Raw genomic sequence first — 25,011 nt, forward strand, 5'->3', positions numbered from 1 at the left:
TACCCCATATGTGGGGGTAAACCACTGTTTTGGCACACGTCGGGGTTTGGAAGGGAAGTAGTGACGTTTTGAAATGCAGACTTTGATGGAATGCTCTGCGGGCGTCAGGTTGCGTTTGCAGAGCCCCTGATGTGCCTAAACAGTAGGAACTCCCCACAAGTGACTCCATTTTGGAAACTAGACCCCCAAGGGAACTTATCTAGATGTGTGGTGAGCACTTTGAACCCCCAAGTGCTTCACAGAAGTTTATAACGCAGAGCCGTGAAAATAATAAATGTGTTTCCTTTCCTCAAAAATATTTTTTTAGCCCAGAATTTTTTATTTTTGCAAGGGTAACAGGAGAAATTTGATCCCAAAAGTTGTTGTCCAGTTTCTCCTGAGTACGCTGATACCCCATATGTGGGGGTAAACCACTGTTTGGGCACATGCCTGGGCTCGGAAGGGAAGTAGTGACGTTTTGGAATGCAGACTTTGATGGAATGGTCTGCGGGCATCATGTTACGTTTGCAGAGCCCCTGATATGCCTAAACAGTAGAAACCCCCCACAAGTGACCCCATTTTGGAAACTAGACCCCCCAAGGAACTTATCTAGATGTGTGGTGAGCACGTTCAACCCCCAAGAGCTTCACAGAAGTTTACAACGCAGAGCCGTGAAAATAAAAAATCATTTTTCTTTCCTCAAAAAAGATGTTTTAGCAAGCAATTTTTTATTTTCACAAGGGTAACAGGAGAAATTGGGCCCCAATATTTGTTGCCCAGTTTGTTGTGAGTGTGCTGGTACCCCATATGTGGGGGTAAACCACTGTTTGGGCGCACGTCAGGGCTCGGAAGGGAAGTAGTGACATTTGAAATGCAGACTTTGATGGAATGGTTTGCGGGCATCACGTTGCATTTGCAGAGCACCTGATGTGCCTAAATAGTAGAAACACCCCACAAGTGACCCCATTTTGGAAACTAGACCCCCGAAGGAACTTATCTAGATGTGTGGTGAGCACTTTCAACCCCCAAGTGCTTCACAGAAGTTTATAACGCAGAGCCGTGAAAATAAAAAATAATTGTTCTTTCCTCAAAAATTATGTTTTAGCAAGTAATTTTTTATTTTTGCAAGGGTAACAGGAGAAATTGGACCCCAACAGTTGTTGCCCAGTTTGTCCTGAGTACGCTGGTACCCCAAATATGGGGGTACACCACTGTTTGGGCGCACGTCGGGGCTTGGAAGGGAGGGAGCACAATTTGACTTTTTGAACGCAAGATTGGCTGGAATCAATGGTGGCGCCATGTTGCGTTTGGAGACCCCTGATGTGCCTAAACAGTGGAAACCCCTCAATTCTAACTTTAACACTAACCCCAACACACCCCTAATCCTAATCTCAACTGTAGCCATAACCCTAATCACAACCCTAACCCCAACACACCCCTAACCACAACCCTAACCCCAACACACCCGTAACCCTAATTCCAACCCTAATCCTAACCCTAATCCCAACCCTAAGCCTAATCCCAACCCTAACCACAACTGTAACCCCAACACACCCCTAACCACAAGCCTAATCTTAACCCTATTTCCAACCCTAGCCCTAATTCCAACCCTAACTCTAATTCCAACCCTAACCCTAAGGCTATGTGCCCACGTTGCGGATTCGTGTGAGATTTTTCCGCACGATTTTTGAAAAATCTGCAGGTAAAAGGCACTGCGTTTTACCTGCGGATTTACAGCAGATTTCCAGTGTTTTTTTGTGCGGATTTCACCTGCGGATTCCTATTGAGGAACAGGTGTAAAACGCTGCGGAATCCTCACAAAGAATTGACATGCTGCGGAAAATACAACGCAGCGTTTCTGCACGGAATTTTCCGCACCATGGGCACAGTGGATTTGGTTTTCCATAGGTGTACATGGAACTGTAAACCTGATGGAAAACTGCTACGAATTCACAGCGGCCAATCCGCTGCGGATCCGCGGCCAATCCGCTGTGGATCCGCAGCCAAATCCGCACTGTGTGCACATGCCATAACCCTAACCCTACCCCTAACCCTACCCCTAGTTCTAACCCTAACCCTAGTGGAAAAAGAAAAAAAATATATTTTCTTTATTTTATTATTGTCCCTACCTATGGGGGTGATAAAGGGGGGGTTTATTTATTATTTTTTTTATTTTGATCGCTGTGATAGAACCTACCACAGCGATCAAAATGTACTTTGTAATGAATCTGCCGGCCGGCAGATTTGGCGGGCGCACTGCGCATGCGCCCGCCATTTTGGAAGATGGCGGCGCCCAGGGAGAAGATGGACCGACTTCGGGAGGCTCGGTAAGTATGAGGGGGTGGTGGGGGGTGGATCGGAGCACAGGGGGGGGATCGGAGGACGGGGGGAGCGGACAGGAGCACGGGGGAGCGGACAGGAGCACGGGGGAGCGGACAGGGGGACGGAGGGGGGTACCGGACAGAAAGGAGGACTGGGGAGGCGATCAGGGGCGGTGGGGGGGGGGCAGAACATGATGTCCAGCCATGGCAGATGCTATTGCAGCATTGGCCATGGCTGGATTGCAATATTTCACCATTTTCATAGGTGAAATATTGCAAATTGCTGTGATTGGCTGTTGCACTTTCAACAGCCAATCAGAGCGATCGTAGCCACGTGGGGGCAAAGCCACCCCCCTGGGCTGAAGTACAACTCCCCCTCTCCCTGCAGATCGGGTGAAATAGGAGTTAACCCTTTCACCCGTTCTGCAGGGACGCGATCATTCCATGACGCCACATAGGCGTCATGGGTCGGATTGGCACCGACTTTCATGACGCCTACGTGGCGTCAAAGGTCGGGAAGGGGTTAAACAGTATGATGTCCCCACACAGTATATCCCCACACAGCCCCTTGTGCTGTATGATATCCCCACAAAGCCCCTAACGCAGTATGATGTCGCCACACTTAATGTCCCCACACAGCCACCACACAGTATGATGTCCCCACACAGCCGCCACACATTATGTCCCCACACAGCCACCAGATATTGAGGTCCCCACACAGCTGCCACACACTATGATATCCCCACACAGCCCCTCATGCAGTATGTCGCCACACATTATGATGTCCCCACACAGCCGCCACACACTATGATGTCCCCACACAGCCGCCACACACTATGATGTCTCCACACAACCTTCCACACGGTATGATGTCCCCACCATTTTCCATAAGTACTGATAATGTATAAAAAAAAAAAAAAAAAAACTACTCATCTAATCCCGTTCCCCTGCTGTTCTAGTCTGTGCTGTGACTGAAGCTCGGCACAGCAGTCGCGATGTAGTGACTGCTGTGCTCTCAGACGCATAGGCTCAACTGTGGAAGAGGGATCTGACAGACCTGTTCCATCATTATATTCATCGGTATCTGAATTCTAAATATGCATATACTGGTGAAAATAATGCTGGCCAGAGAGCGGCCATGTGATGCCACTGTTTCCATCCCTTTGGCTGTCCTGGTCTGCGGGCTGCACAGGAGCCATCAAAGGGCCACATATGGCCCTCTGGTCTACCCTAACCTGTACTAGCTGTTAAAGAATTATGGTAATTTTGTTTTGTTTCTTGTGGCTATTCAGATGCACTCGCCACTTATGAGTTAATCATCACCACAGTTTTTGTTGCTGTATCGGCCATTCCTTTCTCTATGTATATCTTGGGAAGACGTGTTCAATCAGAAGATGTAGGAACATCCGCAGTTTTTGTAAATTTTTTATATTCAAATTTCCTCTTCTGAGAAAAAGAGGACTTAAACTCTATAGCACCACCTGTTGGAAGTAACGATCCTACAAGTCACAATCAACCCTTTAACGAGTCGTACAATATGACTTAGGATAAAAGCCAAATCAGTATCTCAGTTCTCAGACACGGTGTTTCGGGCTGTTGGCCCTCGTCAGTGCAAAGTATGAGAACTGATTTGGCTTGGTGAAAGGCTCTGGACTGGGGTCTAAGGGGTAGCGTCTACATTTTTTATGGAATTATTATTATAGTTTGGGGAGTTTTTATTGGAGTGCATGTAGTTATTACTTTTATTCTCTATAGACTTCGTAAACCCGATTCAGAGGAGGAGGACGATTCCTTTGGTAACTATGAGATGCAATCGGATATAAAACAAGAATCTTTCTCAGCTGGAGCCAACGCACTGTCCTTTGATTCCACTACTTTCATGGAATCAGGTTAGTACTGACCTGTATGGTTACTGCCTAACGTTGTTTGATTCTTATCTTTATTTACCACAAGCTGTTGATACTGTTGGTGGATATCAATAAAAGGAGATGTTTAATCACATGATAAATTAATGTAGCACAACCCTCTAATATCCTTTCTCTTTTAATTCCTCTCTATTTTCGAGATGTTTGTTTGCTGAATCTGAGAGGTTGCAAGCCTAAGGGTACCGTCACACAGTGGCATTTTTATCGCTACGACGGCACGATTCGTGACGTTCTAGCGATATCGTTACGATCTCGCAGTGTCTGACACGCTACTGCGATCAGGCACCCAGCTGAGAATCGTACGTCGTAGCACATAGTTTGAAACTTTCTTTCGTCGCTGGATCTCCCGCTGTCATCGCTGGATCGTTGTGTGTGACAGCAATCCAGCGATGCGTTCGCTTGTAACCAGGGTAAACATCGGGTAACTAAGCGCAGGGCCGCGCTTAGTAACCCGATGTTTACCGTGGTTACCAGCGTAAAAGTAAAAAAAAACAAACAGTACATACTCACCATCTGATGTCCGTCAGGTCCCTTGCCGTCTGCTTCCCGCTCTGACTGTCTGCCGGCCGGAAAGTGAGAGCAGATCACAGCGGTGACGTCGCCGCTGCGCTCTGCTCTCACTGTACGGCCGGATCTCAGTCAGAGCAGGAAGCAGACGGCAAGGGACCTGACGGACATCAGATGGTGAGTATGTACTGTTTGTTTTTTTTTACTTTTACGCTGGTAACCACTGTAAATATCGGGTTACTAAGCGCGGCCCTGCGCTTAGTAACCCGATGTTTACCCTGGTTACCTGGGGACTTCGGCATCGCTCCAGCGCCGTGATTGCAACGTGTGACCGCAGTCTACGACGCTGGAGCGATAATCATACGACGCTGCGACGTCACGAATCGTGCCGTCGTAGCGATGTAAATGGTACTGTGTGACGGTACCCTAAGAGTATGTGCAGACAATCAGTAAACGTTGCGGGTTGGCCGCTGCTTAGTTGTTACAGCATAGTGGATGGGATTTTAAGAAATTGCAGGCCCAATATGCATCAACAGACAGGGGAGTGAGCAGGTGAGCAAGCCTGACTGTCGTTTCACGCTGTTACTGCGCTTCTATGGGCCGTCGTCTGTCAGGCTTGTTCACCTGCTCACTCCCCTGTGTCCTGCACACTGCACCATGCACTTTATTGAGATGTTGATATCATCTAATATGGATTAAAGAGACCACTGCAAAATGTCCAGTTTATCTGATTTTTCTCTTTACAGGTATATTTTTTTGTAAAATGTAAATTGCTGTTTTATTCTATAAACTTCTGACAACATGTCTCCGAATTTCCAAGCAATAAATTTTGTATTTTTTTTACTGACAAAGAAAAATGGTCAAAATAAAAAAAATAACCCAGTGCTTTCAGACCTCAAATAATGCAAAGAAAACAAGTTCATACTCATTTAGAAACAACAATACTAATGTTTTGACTCAGGAAGAGTTCAGAAATCATTATTTTGTGGAATAATCATGATTTTTAATCACAGCTTTCATGCACCTTGGCATGCTTTCCACCAGTCTTTTACACTGCCTCTGGCACAAAAATGTAAGCAGTTCTTTGTTTGATGGCTTGTGACTATCCATCATCCTCTTGATTACATTCCAGAGGTCTCAATGGGGTTCAGGTCTGGAGATTGGGCTGCCCATGACAGGGTTTTAATGTGGTGGTCTCTTAATTGGTGCCTAATCTTCTAAGAGAACTTTTGGTGTGACCACCCTTTGCCTACATAACCGCATGAATTTTTCTAGGTATACTTGCACACAGTTTTTGAATGAACTCATCAGTGAGGTTCCACACATATTGGAGAAGTAACTGCAGATCTTCTGTAGTTGTAGGCTTGTGTAAATCCTTGTGTCTCTTCATGTAATCACAGGCAGACATGATGATTTTGAGATCAGGGCTTTGTGGGGGCCATATCATCACTTCCAGGACTCCTTCTTTAAGCTGAAGACAGTTTTTAATGACCCAGATTCATCAAGACCTGTTTTATTCACACAGGTCTTGATAAGTGGTCGTGTAGGAGTCAGACGCTCCTGCAGTTGGTCACATGCCTGTATCAGAAGCACCTGAAAAGTGGCATGCTCCTCTGTGTGAGCCTCACCACAAATCTTACTCCAGTCTGAAATATGTCTGCAAGGAACCTTCACAATGCTTCACTGTTAATTGCAGATAATTATTGTACCGCTCTCCAACTGTTCAACTGCGTTTTGTAAGAGCCAGATATTTCACATTTTGACTCATGAGTTCAGAGCACCTGCTGCCATTTTTCTATACCCCAGTTTCATAGTTAAGGTATCAACCACTGAGGAATCTCAATTTATAGTATTTTAGAAGAATTGATTTTGTTTTTAAGGCAAAGGGTGATCAGGCCTCTTTCACACTTCGTCGTGCATTCCCCGTCACAATGCGTCATTTTGTGAAAAAAACGCATCCTGCAAATTTCCCTGCAGGATGCGTTTTTTCCCCATAGACTTGTATTAGCGACGTATCGTGACGCATGGCCACACGTTTCGTCCGTCGCGCACTGGATCCTGCGCAGTGTGATGGCACGTCGTCTGGAAAAAACGTTCAATGAAACGTTTTTTGTCAGCGTCAGAAAAACGTGCAACGACGCATCCTGCGGCATACGTCTTTGGCTATAATGGCAGCCTATGGACGCAGGATGCGTCGTTGCCTGTGAAAAGCAGGAATCCTGCGACGTATTGCGTTTTTCTATTCTGAGCATGCCTGGAAGGAATTTCTAGTCTGGGGAATCTCTCTCTCTCTCTCTCTCTCTTTCTCTCGGATCCGTCAAGAAACTGCATGCGTTGGATCCGTTTTTCTTTATTGTCCTGACATCCGTCGATACGTCACAACAACGCATTGTGACGGCCGCCGAACAACGGACGTGTGAAAGAAGCCTCATACCAAATGTTGCTTTGATTTGGATTTAGCCTTTGTTCATTCACTTTTCATTTTGCTAATTGATAAACGTAAACTATTAACACTCCTATTTTTGAAAGCTTTCTTACTTTGCAGCATTTTTTACACACCTGCTTAAAACTTTTAGGCTATGTGCACACAATGCGGATTTGCCGGGGATCCGCAGTGGATTTTTCTGCGCAGAAACGCTGCAGATCCGCACTGTGATGTACAGTATAATGTTATTCTATGGGAAAAAAAAAAAGCTGTGCAGAAAGTGGAAAAATCAATGCCGAATTGCTGTGGATTTCAAAGAAGTGCATGTCACTTCTTTTGTGCGGATCTGCAGCGTTTCTGCACCCCTCCATGTTAAAATTCCGCAGTGGCAAAATCCGCAGCAATTCCGCATAAAAACCGCACAAAATCCGCATAAAAACCGCGGCAAATCCGCGGCTGCGAATTCTGCCAGGAGATGCAGATTTTGTGCAGAAAATTCTACACCTCTTTTCCTACGTGTGCACATAGCCTTACATATTTTGTGTGTTAAATAATCTTATCCGATCTCAGATCAATAAAACAGACAGTGATTGATCTTTGACGAGAGGTGGCAGGAACCAAGAAATATCTGGACCCAGAAACTCATATACACAGCCCACAAACCCAGTAAAGAAAATGTATTTTTCTATTATCCGCTTAAGGGCTCATACTCACTTGCGAGAAACTCGGATGAGTCTCGCACGTCAATGCCCGGCCCTGCACCCGGCATTCAGGAGCGGAGCGTGCGGCCGCTTAGCAATACATGAAGCTGAACGCTCCTCTCCTGAGTGCCGGGGGCAGGGCCGGGTATTGACGTGCGAGACTCATCCGAGTTTCTCGCAAGCGAATATGAGCCCTTAAGCTTCAGACGTGCTCTCTACTAGTTCCTCTGTGTTTTCATGCATTTTGTTATTCTGTTATCATAGAGAAGCAGGATGTGCATCAATTCATTCTGGAGAATCTAGAAAATGGTGGCATCTTGGAGCTTATGATGAGGTATCTGAAACTGATTGCTCAGAAGTTTTTGGTGAAGTGGCCTCCTGCTCTCGGAGAAGTCGTTCTCAAACTATATACTAGCTGGAGAAAACACAGCAGTGGTCTTCCTAATCCTCTGCTTAGGGACTGTAAAAACCAACACATTCGAGTAAGTTTTAATGCCCAGTGAGCTTTATTCTCCATGTGTTGTTATTTTTTCTATAATTGATGATCCAGAATTATTCTCCTATAACTGCCAGTAAACATACTAAACCAGTATCATACAAAATTCTGCTTGTGACTGAATGACGGGTTTTGCTTAGATTTGAGTAACTTTACCACTTTCACCTTAGTAACCGATTATGAACGCATATAGAAATGAATATACCTAAATCTAGTCAATGAATTGATTAAAACTTGGTATCTTTATTCAAAAGAGATGATAATCCATCACTGGATAGTAAAACACTGGTATCCAGGTGTCAGGCACCCTTTACCATAGCAGACTAACTAGACACTTAGAATAAGGCAGAACCAGCAAAGTTGTGTGGTATTGGCATCTGATGTCTGCCATGCTTTCTCTCGGCATTTCTTGTGTTTTTTACTAGGACATGATGGTTATGAGCCTGACTTGCATGGAGCTGCAGCTAGATCGGTGGCTTTTGGCCAAGGTGAAGACTGGTACAGGTAGTGTTTTTTTTTTTTAATTTTTCTTTCCATTCAATCCGCATCTAGAGTCTTTTATATTTTAGAGTTTTTGCTTTGTATCTGTAGTGTCTTCACGCAAGTGTCCTACCGGTATCCCTGATGAGGACTTAGGATCAGACTTTCCTGGTGGTCACTTTTTGGAAGATCAAATGATGATGGGATTTGCAGCATCTCAGCGTGATCTGTTTCCAGATGGGTGGCTGAATTATGTAGTAAGAGTGTACTGGCTGAAAGCGAGGTTTCTGGCTTTGCAGGTGAGTTATCTAGTACAGTGTGGTCATGTGTGTAGCGAGGGATATATTAGAAATAAATGAGGAGAAAATAACAAAAATTGCCTAGAGAATCCTGTCATTTTCCTAAGAGGTCTTTAATTTGATCTTCAGCCATAAGCATAACCATCCTCATATACAATTCCATGTGAGCTTTTCATTCTATGTGAAGTAACATGCAGCTTGATATTGTGCATACCATAGGGCAGTGGTCCCCCACACAGGTGGCACAAGAAGGGCCTAAAATTTACAAATTTTAAGTTACAGACTAAAGTAAAAACCATCACTATAGTTAACACTAGGTTAAAAAAACAACATTTTTACTTGGCCATGTATATAAAGAAACACTCCCATCAAATTTTTATCTTCTTAATACATTGCAATTATCATATTATATAGCAATGTGTACTTCGGGTCGTGAAGTCAGGGTCGGTGTCATTTTGGTGGAGTCGGTATAAAATAGACCAACTCCTTAAATATATATTACATTGGATGCAGTAATTCGGTGCAGTATGTGCTATCACTTTTTTCATAAGAATTTGGGAAAGTTCTGAAATGCCCTGTAAATGTCTGTTCTGTTCCTGATCTAAGGATCTCGGCTTTTAGTTGAGAGGAATCTGTGCTGCACTTTATGTACTTGCTCAGTAGTAACCAGTGCTGAGGAGTCAGTGGAATGTTTAGCTTACTGACTCCACAGTCCTGGTGTACTTAAAATTGCTTATTTCTCCTTCGCCTCATTGGGGGACACAGCCCGTGGGTGTATGCTGCTGCCACTAGGAGGCGGACACTAAGGCTACTTTCACACTAGCGTCGGGCTCAGCCCGTCGCCGTGCGTCGGGCCGAGGTCCCCGACGCTAGCGTTGTCCCCGCCGCACAACGGGGGCAGCGGATGCATTTTTCCAGCGCATCCGCTGCCCCATTGTGAGGTGCGGAGAAGTGCGGGGAGGTGGGGGCGGAGTTCCGGCCGCACATGCGCGGTCGGAAAAAGCGGACCGTCGTGAGCAAAAAACGTTACATGTAGCGTTTTTTGCTCCCGACGGTCCGCCACTGCACGACGCATCCGTCGCAGGACGGGTGCGACGTGTGGCAATCCGTCACAATGCGTCGCTTCATGTTAATCAATGGTGAAAAAACGCATCCTGCAAACACTTTTGCAGGATGCCTTTTTTCGGCAAAACAACGCATTGTGACGGAATGCAGTTAACGCTAGTGTGAAAGTAGCCTAAGTGATACAAAGAAAGTGATCTCCTCCTCTGCAGTGTACACCCTCCTGCTGGCTCTCAGCTAACCAGTTCTTGCTTAGTGTCTGTAGAAGGCACTTGGGTCTGGTTCAGACCCCAACGTTTTTATTTTATTTTTTACTTTTCTGTAAATTTTTATTTTTTTAATTAACGGAGTGAAGGGGGCGACAGTTCCTTTCAAGGTTCCGATCTCCCCCGAATCATCAACAGGCGAGCACGGCGAGTATACCTCCCCGTACCCTCTCCTGCGATGTGGGAAGCCATGCCTGAGCTCACTTCAGGGGCGACGGTTCCTTTCATGGTCCCGATCTTCCCACACCAGCAACAGGCGACAACATAGAGTGTCGCCTTCATGTATCCTCTCCTGGAGCCAGGCCTAATGCCGGACAACTGGCCCTGTCCACCCGAGGGCTGAACTCCGTGGATGTACAGTGGCCCCTCTCTATGGCATCCGAGCAGCCCCCACTGTCCCACCACGGTTAAAGCGGATGGCACAAGGAGGCGGACGGTTCCTCTCCACCTCCCTAACAAAGGGATGGTCGATTGAGGTTTATCCCTGCACTGTCACGCTGCACAGAACAGCGCTGAAACCCACATCCGCGGCGGCTCCATGCCGGGACGCGCACCGATGGTGAGTGGATTCATCTTCAGAGGGATATCCACATGCTGGCAGGCAGCCTCAGCCACTTTCCTGTGGCCCACCTCTCTGAGGTAACGCTCTGGCCGGCTGCAAAAATTTAGCCCCCGGCTTCAGCCGATGTGTAGGCCGCATCCCGGAAGTCTCGCCTGGAACGCCCCGCCGGTGTCGCCCGCCGGCTACAGAAATTTAGGCCCCGGCTTGGGCCTATTCAACATTGTGTCTGTGGCTCCGCCCCCCGAATTGGCGCTTCTCGCTCTCTGCGAGATTTTATCAACTCTGCAACTCCCGGTGGCCATCTTGGTCCACCCGGCCGGCTCACACTGGGGCGACGGTTTTTTGGCATTAAAGGGGCACATCCACTTTACATCAGTACCACAGTATTCCCTGGTCTTAAAGGCACACGACCAGTATTCCCTGGTCATAAAGGCGCACGACCAGTATTCCCTGGTCATAAAGGCGCACGACCAGTATTCCCTGGTCATAAAGGCGCATGACCAGTATTCCCTGGTCTTAAGGGCGCATGAAAAGTATTCCCTGGTCTTAAAAGCGCATGACCAGTATTCCCTGGTATTAAAGGCGCATAACCAGTATTCCCTGGTCTTAAAGGCGCATGACCAATATTCTCTGTTCTTAAAGGCGCATGACCAATATTCTCTGTTCTTAAAGGCGCATGACCAGTATTCCCTGGTCTTAAGGGCGCATGAAAAGTATTCCCTGGTCTTAAAGGCGCATGACCAGTATTCCCTGGTCTTAAAGGCGCATAACCAGTATTCCCTGGTCTTAAAGGCGCATAACCAGTATTCCCTGGTCTTAAAGGCGCATGACCAATATTCTCTGTTCTTAAAGGCGCATGACCATATTCTCTGTTCTTAAAGGCGCATGACCAGTATTCCCTGGTATTAAAGGCGCATAACCAGTATTCCCTGGTCTTAAAGGCGCATGACCAATATTCTCTGTTCTTAAAGGCGCATGACCAATATTCTCTGTTCTTAAAGGCGCATGACCATATTCTCTGTTCTTAAAGGCGCATGACCAGTATTCCCTGGTATTAAAGGCGCATAACCAGTATTCCCTGGTCTTAAAGGCGCATGACCAATATTCTCTGTTCTTAAAGGCGCATGACCATATTCTCTGTTCTTAAAGGCGCATGACCAGTATTCCCTGGTCTTTAAAGGCGCATGACCAGTATTCCCTGGTCTTAAAGACACATGACCAGTATTCCCTGGCCTTAAGGGCGCATGATCAATCCGAGGAGCCCTCCACCACCAACCCCAGCTTATCCTCTAGATCCCCTCAGTGGACTTCGTCACTGACCGCAATCCATGGTTCTCTGACCAAGAGATTGAATCCCTTCGTGCCTAGGTGGCTCGGAGTGCTCGCAGGACCGATATACATGGTCCCTATCCTACATGGGAGCCGTCAGCTAGCAGGGGCCGCAAGTATTCTAAAAACATACAGGCATCTAGAAAACGGAAGTTTTCATTTCCTGCTCCCTCACCAATGATTTGATGACAACAAGTCTCTGAATATGGATTGGATATTGCCTGAAATTGCCAGAGCTTCAGAGAAGAGTAACCAATCTCGTTACATTGACGAAGACTCTGGTTCTGCTCTAGACTACGCAGTGTCCCTCAGAAGGAGACTAAACTCCCTCGTAGAGCATTTGCCATTCAGTTCGGATAAGTGATTCACTGGACAGAAGCCTCTACGTGTGATGCCATGCCTGGCCTGATTTTTAAGGGCGACGAGTACTTTAAAGGGCACCGATCTCCCCACACCCCCCTCTGCATCACCACTATTTAGCGGATGATGCAAGAAGGCGGACAATTCCTCTCCACTTCCCTGTTAAGAGGTAGATGGATCAAGGGTTCCTAATTTTTATCTCTGCACCGTCAAAAGAGAGCAGCGATGGCAAGAGACTATGACCTGCCGGATGCAGCCGCACATTCTGCCACGGGGCAGATTAACCGGGTAGAATCTCCTGTGGTATACCTACCAGTATCCCTACCCGATGGGTCATCAATTACAAATACCATTGACTGTCAGATAGCAAATCTGGTTCGTTCCGTCTTGCGGCTTCGGGTTCAGCGCTCTATCCTCCCTAGCCGCCGCATGGATTGCTAGAGCAATGGTCTCCTGGCTGGAGACCTTAACTACCTTGATTCACACCAGTAACAACTGGCCAGTCAAATCTTTTGAGCGGGAGACTGACAAAGGATTGTATAAGGATTGTCCAGCACAGTCTAGATCTAAGGGATCTTGGTTCCAAAAAGGGGAACGAAAAGTAAGACCGACCCTGGACCTCAAACTTCTAACAACCTTTGACATGGTCCTCCTTCTTCGGATGGAGTTCCTCCCCTCAGTCATTACGTCAACAGAACAAGGTGCAGTTTCCGGCATCTATCGACATTCGGGATGCTTACCCTCTTCAAAAATTCCTTCGCCTTTCCATTCGTGAACAGCATTTTCAAGTCACAACCTTGTCCTTCTGCCTTGCTTCCGCACCCAGAGTGTTCGCACGGGTCATGGCTGATGTCCTGTTTTCTCTTGCACCCTAGAGGCGTACTCGTCCTGCCCTGTTTGGTCAACTGTCTAGCCGCCCTTCCAGGACTACGCTGAGTCATCTATATCACTTGCGATACCCCCTCACCTGGACTGGCAGCTACACTTAGACCTCCTCATTTCCAGCCCAGCAGTTATCCTTTTTGAGGATGATCGTGCAGACTTCTAGAAGGATGGTAATTCTCCCTCGAGACAAGGTCATGGTCCTTCAACAGGGAGCTCGTGCAAGGAGAGTTCTGAGGACTTGATTATTCTCCCCCTCATTTCATTCGATTTGCTAGGAGAGTTCTGAGGAAAAATGGTGACGACAATGGAAGCGGTTTCCTTCTCTCCGCTCGTTTTCAGCAAGTCAAACAGACTTTCAGACGATAGTCTCTGAGCCCCTTCTTCATCCAGGGCCTTTCTCCCGGTTCAGTGGTTATTAGTAACTACCAATGCCAGTCTTCTTCTCCCTATCATTGCTCTGGAGATCCGAACAGTAGTCCTACAGCAGGTCCACTGCCTTCTGGCGGGTCACCCTATCAGAATTCAATCGGATAATGCCACGGCGGTGCCATACGTCAATCATCTAACAGGTTCCCACAGTCAGGCGCCATGACCGGGGTACCTCACTTTCTCTGATGGGCCGAGATCTATCATTCGGTGATCTCGGCAGTATATATCCCAGGAGTAGAACTCTGGACGGCAAACAAATTCAGCCGTCTGGGTTTCGCCTCAAGTCAGTGGGAACTTCTCCCCGATGTCTTCCATCAGATCTGCCTTCACTGGAGCTCTCCAGTTGTAGGTCGGATGACGTCCAGACTGAATCACAATGCACTCGTGTTCGTGGTTCAGTCTCGAGATCCAAGAGCCATCGCACTCCATGCTCTGGTTCTGCCGTGGTACCAATTTCCATTCCTCCCCTTCCACTACTTCCGAAAGCCTTTCGGAAGCAGAAAGGGGCCCCAGTGATCCTTCGAGATCCGCACTGACCACATTAGTTTTTGTTTGCGGTGCTAGTATCTTCCCGCCTTATCGCAGCAAAACTGCCAGTAGGGACTTTATCACAGGAAGTTTTCACATGTAGTTCTTCCCTATCGCATACCGTTAGATCATTGAGACCTTAATGGTCCTAGGAGCCTTACAGTAAACTCCTTTTCATTCGGGCAGACTTTACTATCAGGGAAAGTCACCCCTTTTTTTTTTTTTCTCTCTGCGATATCCTCGCTCTGACGAGTCTTTGGAGCTAGCTGCTCTGCTCTTTCAGACTTTTTTCCCTTATTACCTTCAAGGCAAGGTTGTCCTCAGGCCACACCCATCCCTTGTTACCAAGGTGGTAATGTATTACCACTGTTATGAGGGCATAGTTCTTCCCTCATCTCTTTCGGCACCAGTCCACAAAATGGAATGAGTTCCCCATATTCTGGACGAAGTGAGTGCTCTGAGTAGGTATGTCTCGAGGTCGGCGTCCTTCCGACGGTTGGATGCTTTATTTGGGCTTCCTGATGGTAGAGGAAGGCTTCCTGACATTTCCAGGAAGGGTTTAGCCGTTTCATCGGCCATGATAACATGGTGAATTTGTTTCACCATACAGGAGTCCTTCCGTGCTAGAGGTCAGCCTATCTCCCTGTCTATCGAGGGTTCTAGGCACCAGGCGTCGGCAAGGCACGCCTGCAAGCTTGCGGATTCGTCGAGACCGCATGCATTCCTGAAGCACTATAATTCCCACACTTCCACAGATGTGAGTCTGGGCAGGCGGACTCTGCAGGCCGTGGTGGCGCACTTGTAAGTAGCGGTTACACAGGGCCTGATCTGATGTTGTCCCCACCCAGGGACTGCTTTGGGACGTCCCACGGTCTGTGTCCCCCAATGAGGCGAAGGAGAAATAGGGATTTTTGTGTACTCACCGTAAAATCCTTTTCTCCGAGCCAATCATTGGGGGACACAGCTCCCACCCTATTAGCTTGTGCTTGTTTTTATATTCTGACATGCTATACTCTCATATATAATATGACATGCTATACGCTCATATGTTGTTATTGATCTCCTACTGCTTTTGCACCAAACTGGTTAGCGGAGAGCCAGCAGAAGGGTGTATACTGCAGGGGAGGAGCTAACTTTCCTTGTATCACTTAGTGGCAGCAGCATACACCCACGGTCTGTGTCCCCCAATGATTGATTGGCTCGGAGAAAAGGATTTTACGGTGAGTACACAAAAATCCCTATTTTGCCTTTCTACCCTGCTAATTCTTCTCTTTTCTCCGCTCTGTGTAGAAACAGGAAGTCTCTTGTCCCTGCATTTATCATTCCCCTCTTCAACTCCTGACCCAGCTACTCCCCCCTTCCCCTGCCATGAACTTTTGAAGGGACTTATGATTCATGACAGGGAAAAATTACCTCCTGTTTCTACATAGAGCTTAGAAGGATTTAGCTACTCAGTTTTTAATCACATGATGTCATAGAACTAATGGGAAAGAGAAGAAATAGCGGGGTAGAAAGGGAAAATGAGCAATTGTAAGTACACAGGGCTATATAATATGATGACTGCAATATATTAAGAGGATAACAAATTTGATGGGAGGAGGGCTTCTTTAATTGGCTACTTCACTTTTTACATTAGAGTTAAATAATAATATTATTATTACTATTATTATGTTCCACAATCGGACATGTTTAAAAAAAAAAAAAAAAAAGTGCTTGTGATGAGAGAATCTTATAAATGTGCCCCTGCTGTGTACTGGCTGTGCCTGACAGGACAGCGCGGGATCTCAACCTATTTCTTTCCCTGAGGTAAAACATTTCCCTGCGTGTTTTATCACATAAGCGAGTGTTTGTGCTGTGATTCCAGTCCCCTGGGTCAGTGAGGTAGGAGCAACAGTGGCCACTGAACTTACCGTATTTTTTGGACTATATGACGTACCATACTATTAGAGGAGGAAAATAGGGATTTAAATTTTAAATGTGAAGATTGGGATCATTCTTATAGTCCAAATTTATTTTATCTGCGGAGTGGGGGCGGCTGTGGAGCGGGGTCATGGGAGGCAGGGTCGCCACGGCAAGAATTGGGTTATGCTGCCGGCCCTGGAGTGGGAAGAGGCAGTGTCCCGGTGGTGCAATGCAGCAGCCATTTATCTCCTGACAATGGGCTCAAGAAAAATGGCTACCGGAGGCGGCGCATGCTCAGATTGAGACCTCTGCTCATCATTACCGCCGGGTGATTACTGTGTGCAGTGGAGACTCTGCTCTTGCCCCACACAGCTGACATTTTCCTGAAACCCACCACTGGGAGATCAATGGCTCCTGCCTCGCACTACTGGGACAACCCCTCCGCCCAACCCCCACAGCATTGCCTCATGCTCCCGCATGCTAACTGCAATGGACACCCTGCCTCCTGTTTCCCCACTCCACCGCCCCCCTCCCCCTTGGTATGCTATATTTAGAGTATAAGACGCACCCTCATTTTCCTCCCAAATTTGGAGGAAAAGAAGTGTATCTTATTTATAGTCTGAAAAATATGCTATATGTCAGAGGGCTGAATACACAGCCGAATCAATTGCTCATGTGATAAAACGGGCAAGTAAATATTTCACCTCACATCAGCAGCTGCGATCCCGTGCTGTGATATCTGTATGGTCTTTTGCTGCTCCCCCTGCCCAGGAGCTGTGGTATGATCAGACCATGTCCCTGTGCGGTCAGACGCCATTACACAGTACACAGCAGGGGCACATTTATAAGATTATCTCAGCACAGGAACATTGTATTTAACATGTCCTGTTGTCAAACTTATTTTTTATTCTAACATCTATTAATTAAAATTTATTCGTGGGACAACCTTTTAAAAAGGACCTAGCATGTCCTGGAAAACTGAATTATTATTAAGGAAAACAAAAAAAAATTCAAGTTTACTATTAATGGCATTGGACCTTTAAGAAAGAGAGGTCGAGGTCAGGGGTCTTCACTACCTCTATTTGAAAACTGTGTGAGACTTCTGAGCTTGGCGATACAACTGGAAGAGAAGAGGGATAGAAGCAGTTCCTGCCATAGCTTCTCTTTAGTTTGCATGGCTGTGTACAGTTTGTAGTGAGACAATCTGAATAATGAGAATCTGTCACCAGGCTTTTGTTCCGGAATCTGATTCCAGGGATGTATCACCTACTGGACTGTTCGGTGCTGTTTTGAATCCCTGTTTTGTCTGATGTAGAAGAGCTAAGGTTTAACCCCACCCACACGCCTGATCGGCATCTTCCTGTGTACACTGTGAATTGCCAGCAAGCTCCCAGTCAGTGGTGGGGGCGGGGTTACACAGATTTTGCCTGACTGCACATGTCCTCTAGTGATGATCTCCTGCTGATAAAACACTGATTGTATTGAAACTACAGCTCACAGCCTTATAAATGACACATCGCTGTAATCAGGCTTTCAGCTGCTATATTATGCTACACAGATTAAATGGCAAAACCATAGTAACAGAATCTCTTTAAAGTCAGCCGATTTCTTGTTTTGCTGCATTATACACAGGAACATCTTATTACTCTGCCAATACATAACAACATTCAATTTGAGGTAAACTCAGTGTTTCACTGATTTACTTTTGCTGAGTTTATGACAAAACAGCAAGCCCGCACAATAGCAAAGCAAGCCAATTCCTGCACAATCTAAGCACAAGACTCCAAAGCTTCACAGTGTTCCCCCATCACAACTAATATTTTCTAGAAAAGAGAATCTCACCAGATTTTGTGTTCACTCTAGGAAAGTGAAACTTGTGTCCCTGTAGTTCGGGGGTCAATCATCTGATTTGCTAATGATGTACACTACCGATCAAAAGTTTAGCGTCACCCAGACAATTTTGTGTTTTCCATGGAAACTTATACTTTTTATTAATCAAATGAGTTGCCAAATGAATTGAAAATCTAGTCCAGACATTGGCAAGGTTCGAAAAAAAGATTTTTATTTGAAATAATAAAACATTGCAGACCTTTGGCATTCTAGCAGTTAATTTGCTGAGGTAATCTGGAGAAATTTCACCCCATGCTTCCAGAAGCGCCTCCCACAAGTTGGTTTGGCTTGATGGGCACTTTTTCCATACCATACAGTCAAGCTGCCCAAACAGCTCAATGGGGTTGAGATCTGATGACTGCACTGGCCCACTCCATTACAGATAGAATACCAGCTGCCTGCTTCTTCCCGAAATAGTTCTTGCATAATTTGGAGGTGTGCTTTGGGTCATTGTCCTGTTGTAGGATGAAATTGGCTCCAGTCAGGCGCTGTCCACAGGGTATGGCATGGCGTTGCAAAATGAAGTGATAGCCTTCCTTATTCAAAATCCCTTTTACTTTGTACAAATCTCCCACTTTACCAGCACCAAAGCAACACCAGACCATCACATTACCTCCACCATGCTTGACAGATGGCGTCAGGCACTCTTCCAGCATCTTTTCAGTTGTTCTGCGACTCAGTGTTCTTTTGTGTGATCCAAACACCTCAAACTTGGATTTGTCTGTCCATAACACTTTTTTCCAATCTTCCTCTGTCCAATGTCTGTGTTCTTTTGCCCATATTAATCTTTTCCTTTTATTAGTCAGTCTCAGATATGGCTTTTTCTTTGCCACTCTCGCTTGAAGGCCAGCATCCTGGAGTCACCTCTTCATTGTAGACGTTGACACTGGCGTTTTGCGTGTACTATTTAATGAATCTGCCAGTTGAGGATCTGTGAGGTGTCGAGTTCTCAAAATACAGACTCTAATGTACTTGTCTTGTTGCTCAGTTGTGCAGCGGGGCCTCCCACTTCTCTTTCTACTCTGATTAGAGCCTGTTTGTGCTCTCCTCTGAAGGGAGTAGTACACACCGTTGTAGGAAATCTTTAGTTTGTTGACAACTTCTCGCGTGGAATAGCCTTCATTTCTAAGAACAAGAATAGACTGTCGAGTTTCACATGAAAGTTCTTTTTTTCTGGCCATTTTGAGAGTTTAATGGAACCAACAAATGTAATGCTCCAGATTCTCAACTAGATCAAAGGAAGGTCAGGTTTATAGGTTCTCTAATCAGCAAAACTGTTTTCAGCTGTGCTAACATACTTGCACAAGGGTTTTCAATGGTATTCAAACCATCCATTAGCCTTGTTACACAGTTGGCAAACACAATGTACCATAAGAACACTGGAGTGATGGATGTTGGAAATGGGCCTCTATATGATGGTTGTTGGAAATGGAAATGGGCCTTTATATACTTATGAAGATATTGCATTACAAACCAGAGGTTTGCAGCTAGAATAGTCATTTACCACATTAACAATGTATAGAGTGTGTTTCTGAATCATTTAATGTCAGCTTCATTGGAAAAAACCTGTGCTTTTCTTTCTAAAATAAGGAAGTTTATAAGTGACCCTAAACTTTTGAAAGGTAGTGTATATTTGAGAAATGTCTTGAAATTTTATGAACAGTAATTGTTTTACATTTTTCTCATAACCAGTCAGTCCTATAAGTGCGCCTTAACACCAACGGCCCTGTTTGAAAGTGGTTCACAACTTACATTAGTTGTCCCTAATCATCTGTATTTTTATTTAGCAATTATAGGGTCTTTGGAAAGAGAACCCCCAGATCACGTTTCCCCAATCCTATCTCCTTATGTATGATGAGAATCTACTCCAGGCTTCCCCTAAGTATTATATGGCAATGCCAGTAAACGGTATAGATGCTGCCTATCCCTCCTTTATGTAGAATTCGTTTGCTTGCAGGTTGGAACCGGGAAGGAAAGGGGAAGATAGTATTTTTTGTATGAGATGCCTCTCTACTTATACAGTCATGTGAAAAAGTTTGGGCACCCCTATTAATCTTAAGCTTAATGTTTTATAAAAATTGTTTTTTTTTTGCAACAGCTATTTCATTTTCATATATCTAATAACTGTTGGACACAGTAATGTTTCTGCCTTGAAATTAGGTTTATTGTACTAACAGAAAATGTTCAATCTGCATTCAAACAAAATTTGACAGGTGCATAAGTATGGGCACCCTTATCATTTTCTTGTTTTAAATACTCCTACCAACTTTTTAGTGACTTACTAAAGCACTTTTTTTTGGTTTTGTAACCTCATTGAGCTTTGAACTTCATAGCTAGGTGTTTGCAATCATGAGAAAAGCTACTTAAAGTGGCCACTTGCAAGTTGTTCTCCTATTTGAATCTCCTCTGAAGAGTGGCATAATGGGCTCGTCTAAACAACTGTCAAATGATCTGAAAACAAAGATTATTCAACATAGTTGTTAAGGGGAAGGATACAAAAAGCTGTTTCAGAGATTTAACCTGTCAATTTCCACTGTGAGGAACATAGTAAGGAAATGGAAGAACACAGGTACAGTTCTTGTTAAGGGCAGAAGTGGCAGGCCAAGAAAAACATCAGAAAGGCAGAGAAGAAGAATGGTGAGATCAGTCAAGGACAATCCTCAGACCACCTCCAGAGAGCTGCAGCATCAACTTGCTGCAGATGGTGTCACTGTGCATCGGTCAACTATACAACGCACTGTGTTTTTTTGCCGCCATGCATAACGCCTTTTTGTATGACCAAACAACTCAATCTTGGTTTCATGAGTCCACAGGACCTTCTTCCAAAAAGAAATTGGCTTCTCCAAATGTGCCTTTGCATACCTCAGCCGACTCTGTTTGTGACGTGCTTGCAGAAACGGCTTATTTCGCATCACTCTCCCATACAGCTTCTCCTTGTGCAAAGTGCGTTGTATACAGGTCCTTCTCAAAAAATTAGCATATAGTGTTAAATTTCATTATTTACCATAATGTAATGATTACAATTAAACTTTCATATATTATAGATTCATTATCCACCAACTGAAATTTGTCAGGTCTTTTATTGTTTTAATACTGATGATTTTGGCCTACAACTCCTGATAACCCAAAAAACCTGTCTCAATAAATTAGCATATTTCACCCGTCCAATCAAATAAAAGTGTTTTTTAATAACAAACAAAAAAACCATCAAATAATAATGTTCAGTTATGCACTCAATACTTGGTCGGGAATCCTTTGGCAGAAATGACTGCTTCAATGCGGCGTGGCATGGAGGCAATCAGCCTGTGACACTGCTGAGATGTTATGGAGGCCCAGGATGCTTCAATAGCGGCCTTAAGCTCATCCAGAGTGTTGGGTCTTGCGTCTCTCAACTTTCTCTTCACAATATCCCACAGATTCTCTATGGGGTTCAGGTCAGGAGAGTTGGCAGGCCAATTGAGCACAGTAATACCATGGTCAGTAAACCATTTACCAGTGGTTTTGGCACTGTGAGCAGGTGCCAGGTCGTGCTGAAAAATGAAATCTTCATCTCCATAAAGCATTTCAGCCGATGGAAGCATGAAGTGCTCCAAAATCTCCTGATAGCTAGCTGCATTGACCTTGCCCTTGATAAAACACAGTGGACCAACACCAGCAGCTGACATGGCACCCCACACCATCACTGACTGTGGGTACTTGACACTGGACTTCAGGCATTTTGGCATTTCCTTCTCCCCAGTCTTCCTCCAGACTGTGGCACCTTGATTTCCGAATGACATGCAAAATTTGCTTTCATCAGAAAAAAGTACTTGGGACCACTTAGCAACAGTCCAGTGCTGCTTCTCTGTAGCCCAGGTCAGGCGCTTCTGCCGCTGTTTCTGGTTCAAAAGTGGCTTTACCTGGGGAATGCGGCACCTGTAGCCCATTTCCTGCACACGCCTGTGCACGGTGGCTCTGGATGTTTCCACACCAGACTCAGTCCACTGCTTCCTCAGGTTCCCCAAGGTCTGGAATCGGTCCTTCTCCACAATCTTCCTCAGGGTCCGGTCACCTCTTCTCGTCGTTGTACAGCGTTTTCTGCCACATTGTTTCCTTCCAACAGACTTACCATTGAGGTGCCTTGATACAGCACTCTGGGAACAGCCTATTTGTTGAGAAATTTCTTTCTGGGTCTTACCCTCTTGCTTGAGGGTGTCAATGATGGCCTTCTTGACATCTGTCAGGTCGCTAGTCTTACCCATGATGGGGGTTTTGAGTAATGAACCAGGCAGGGAGTTTTTAAAAGCCTCAGGTATCTTTTGCATGTGTTTAGAGTTAATTAGTTGATTCAGAAGATTAGGGTAATAGGTCGTTTAGAGAACCTTTTCTTGATATGCTAATTTATTGAGACAGGTTTTTTGAGTTATCAGGAGTTGTAGGCCAAAATCATCAGTATTAAAACAATAAAAGACCTGACAAATTTCAGTTGGTGGATAATGAATCTATAATATATGAAAGTTTAATTGTAATCATTACATTATGGTAAATAATGAAATTTAACACTATATGCTAATTTTTTGAGAAGGACCTGTAGTTGACCGATGCACAGTGACCCCATCTGCAGCAAGTTGATGCTGCAGCTCTCTGGAGGTGGCCTGAGGATTGTCCTTACCTGATCTCACCATTCTTCTTCTCTGCCTTTCTGATGTTTTTCTTGGCCTGCCACTTCTGGCCTTAACAAGAACTGTACCTGTGTTCTTCCATTTCCTTACTATGTTCCTCACTGTGGAAATTGGCAGGTTAAACCTCTGAGACAGCTTTTTGTATCCTTCCCCTGAACAACTATGTCGAATAATCTTTGTTTTCAGATCATTTGACAGTTGTTTTGAGGAGCCCATGATGCCACTCTTCGGAGGAGATTCAAACAGGAGAACAACTTGCAAGTGACCACTTTAAGTAGCTTTTCTCATGATTGTATACACCTAGCTATGAAGTTCAATGCTCAATGAGGTTACAAAACAAAAAAAAATGCTTTAGTAAGTCAGTAAAATGTAGGTAGGAGAATTTAAAACAAGAAAATGATAAGGGTGCCCATACTTATGCACCTGTCAAATTTTGTTTGAATGCAGATTGCACATTTTCTGTTAGTACAATAAACCTCATTTTAAGGCAGAAACATTACTGTGTCCAACAGTTATTAGATATATGAAACTGAAATAGCTGTTGCAAAAAAAAAACAATTTTTATAAAACATTAAGCTTAAGATTAATAGGGGTGCCCAAACTTTTTCATATGACTGTATATTCCTCAATACTTCGGAATAAATAAAATAATAAGTAAAGTAATAAAATACAGAGGAATTAATGGGTAATAAACCAAAGCTGCAGGAAAAGTACAATATGTAAGACTGGTGATGTCAGTACTATTTGTTTTTCTTTTAGTTCTATTTTGGCACCATTTATATTTGGTCTATTCTATATCCTTTTCATACATTTAAGGCATGTGTTATCTTTCCAGTAAATAAAAAAAAATAAAAAAAACCTGTATATGCAATGTTCCAGCATAGGCTAGGTTCATACACATACAGCAGCACGGCATCTATGGAACCCTAAAAAATAAAGAAGATTCTCACAGAAACCTCGACGGAGCCATTCACTATTATGAAGACACTTTGGATACTGTCTGGTCTCCGTCCTGGTAGTGTTTTTCTTTTTTCATACACTCACAATAACATGGCTGACCAGGTTTTTGTGCACGTTTGAATGAATACTGCCAGTAGTGAATGGCTTCGTCTGGGGTATTATTTTACATATAGAATAAACTTGTTGTAAACAGGATCTAATTCTGAAGCCTATGGATATTAATTTCTAAGTTAATGTACTTTATCCAGTGAAAAAGTGTTTAGTAAACAGTAATCATTTGGTCACAATGTAGGGGGACATGGAACAAGCATTAGAAAACTTTGATATGTGCACTGATTTGCTCCAAAGCCAAGAGGCTAAAGCATGCAAAGGGGAAGAAAATGAAGACGTCATTGTCATCAAGCTTCCCAACCTGCAGCTGGATTCTACTGTGTCTGTAGAGGAGGTGAGTTCCTGAATCCTTTCATCACAGGGATTCTGCTTTCTGCTTCTTCCAAATAGTGTTTGCAGCACAGCCAGCTTTTTTTCAGTGTTAAATCAGAAAAACCCAAAGTAGAAATCCAAGAAGAGCCTCACTAGGGGCTGAAAGCTGACCTTGGTATTAGGATAGTTCACCAGTTATTCATCATTATGGTATATGGCTTGGAGCACCGCAATGTGTCCGTGTGCCAGATGCTGCCTATGGACTTCATTCTTCTTCAGCTATGACTTCCCGGCTGAAGGCTTTTCTTGCCCCTGGGAGATTTGGCATCTATTCTTGAAGAATGGGAGAGTTCTCCCACCCACCTTCTTTTTCTGAGGTCCGCAAGTATGTTCCAGGAGAGTTGGCAAGCATGTTGTAAGGAAGGTGCCCAGTTATCTTTTTTTCTTTTTAACAAATGTGTTAAAGGGATTCTTTCACTTGGATCATGTAGTCTGAGCTGCAAACAGCATGTTATGGAGCAGGAGAAGCTGAGCAGATATAGGTTTGTAGGGAAACATTCAGAATAAATTCAGTAATTGTAATTATTAAATGTGGGTTCTGGAGTCCAGTGAGTGGTCTTA

The 25,011-nt window shown here is 44.8% G+C and overlaps 1 protein-coding gene across 8 annotated transcripts in view; it reads left to right on the forward strand.

Moving 5' to 3' along the window:
* Positions 1-25,011, forward strand: part of CABIN1 (calcineurin binding protein 1) — a 242,231-nt gene that overhangs the window by 39,518 nt on the left and 177,702 nt on the right. For all 8 annotated transcript variants that reach the window (XM_077293470.1, XM_077293474.1, XM_077293475.1 and 5 more), the window contains exons 11-15: positions 4,056-4,189; positions 8,123-8,340; positions 8,780-8,858; positions 8,946-9,133; positions 24,260-24,412. In XM_077293470.1, the coding sequence (XP_077149585.1) occupies positions 4,056-4,189; positions 8,123-8,340; positions 8,780-8,858; positions 8,946-9,133; positions 24,260-24,412 (772 nt within the window). The remainder of the gene's footprint in view (positions 1-4,055; positions 4,190-8,122; positions 8,341-8,779; positions 8,859-8,945; positions 9,134-24,259; positions 24,413-25,011) is intronic.

The sequence above is a fragment of the Ranitomeya variabilis genome, chromosome 1, assembly GCF_051348905.1.
Source record: "Ranitomeya variabilis isolate aRanVar5 chromosome 1, aRanVar5.hap1, whole genome shotgun sequence".
NCBI lineage: Eukaryota > Metazoa > Chordata > Amphibia > Anura > Dendrobatidae > Ranitomeya > Ranitomeya variabilis.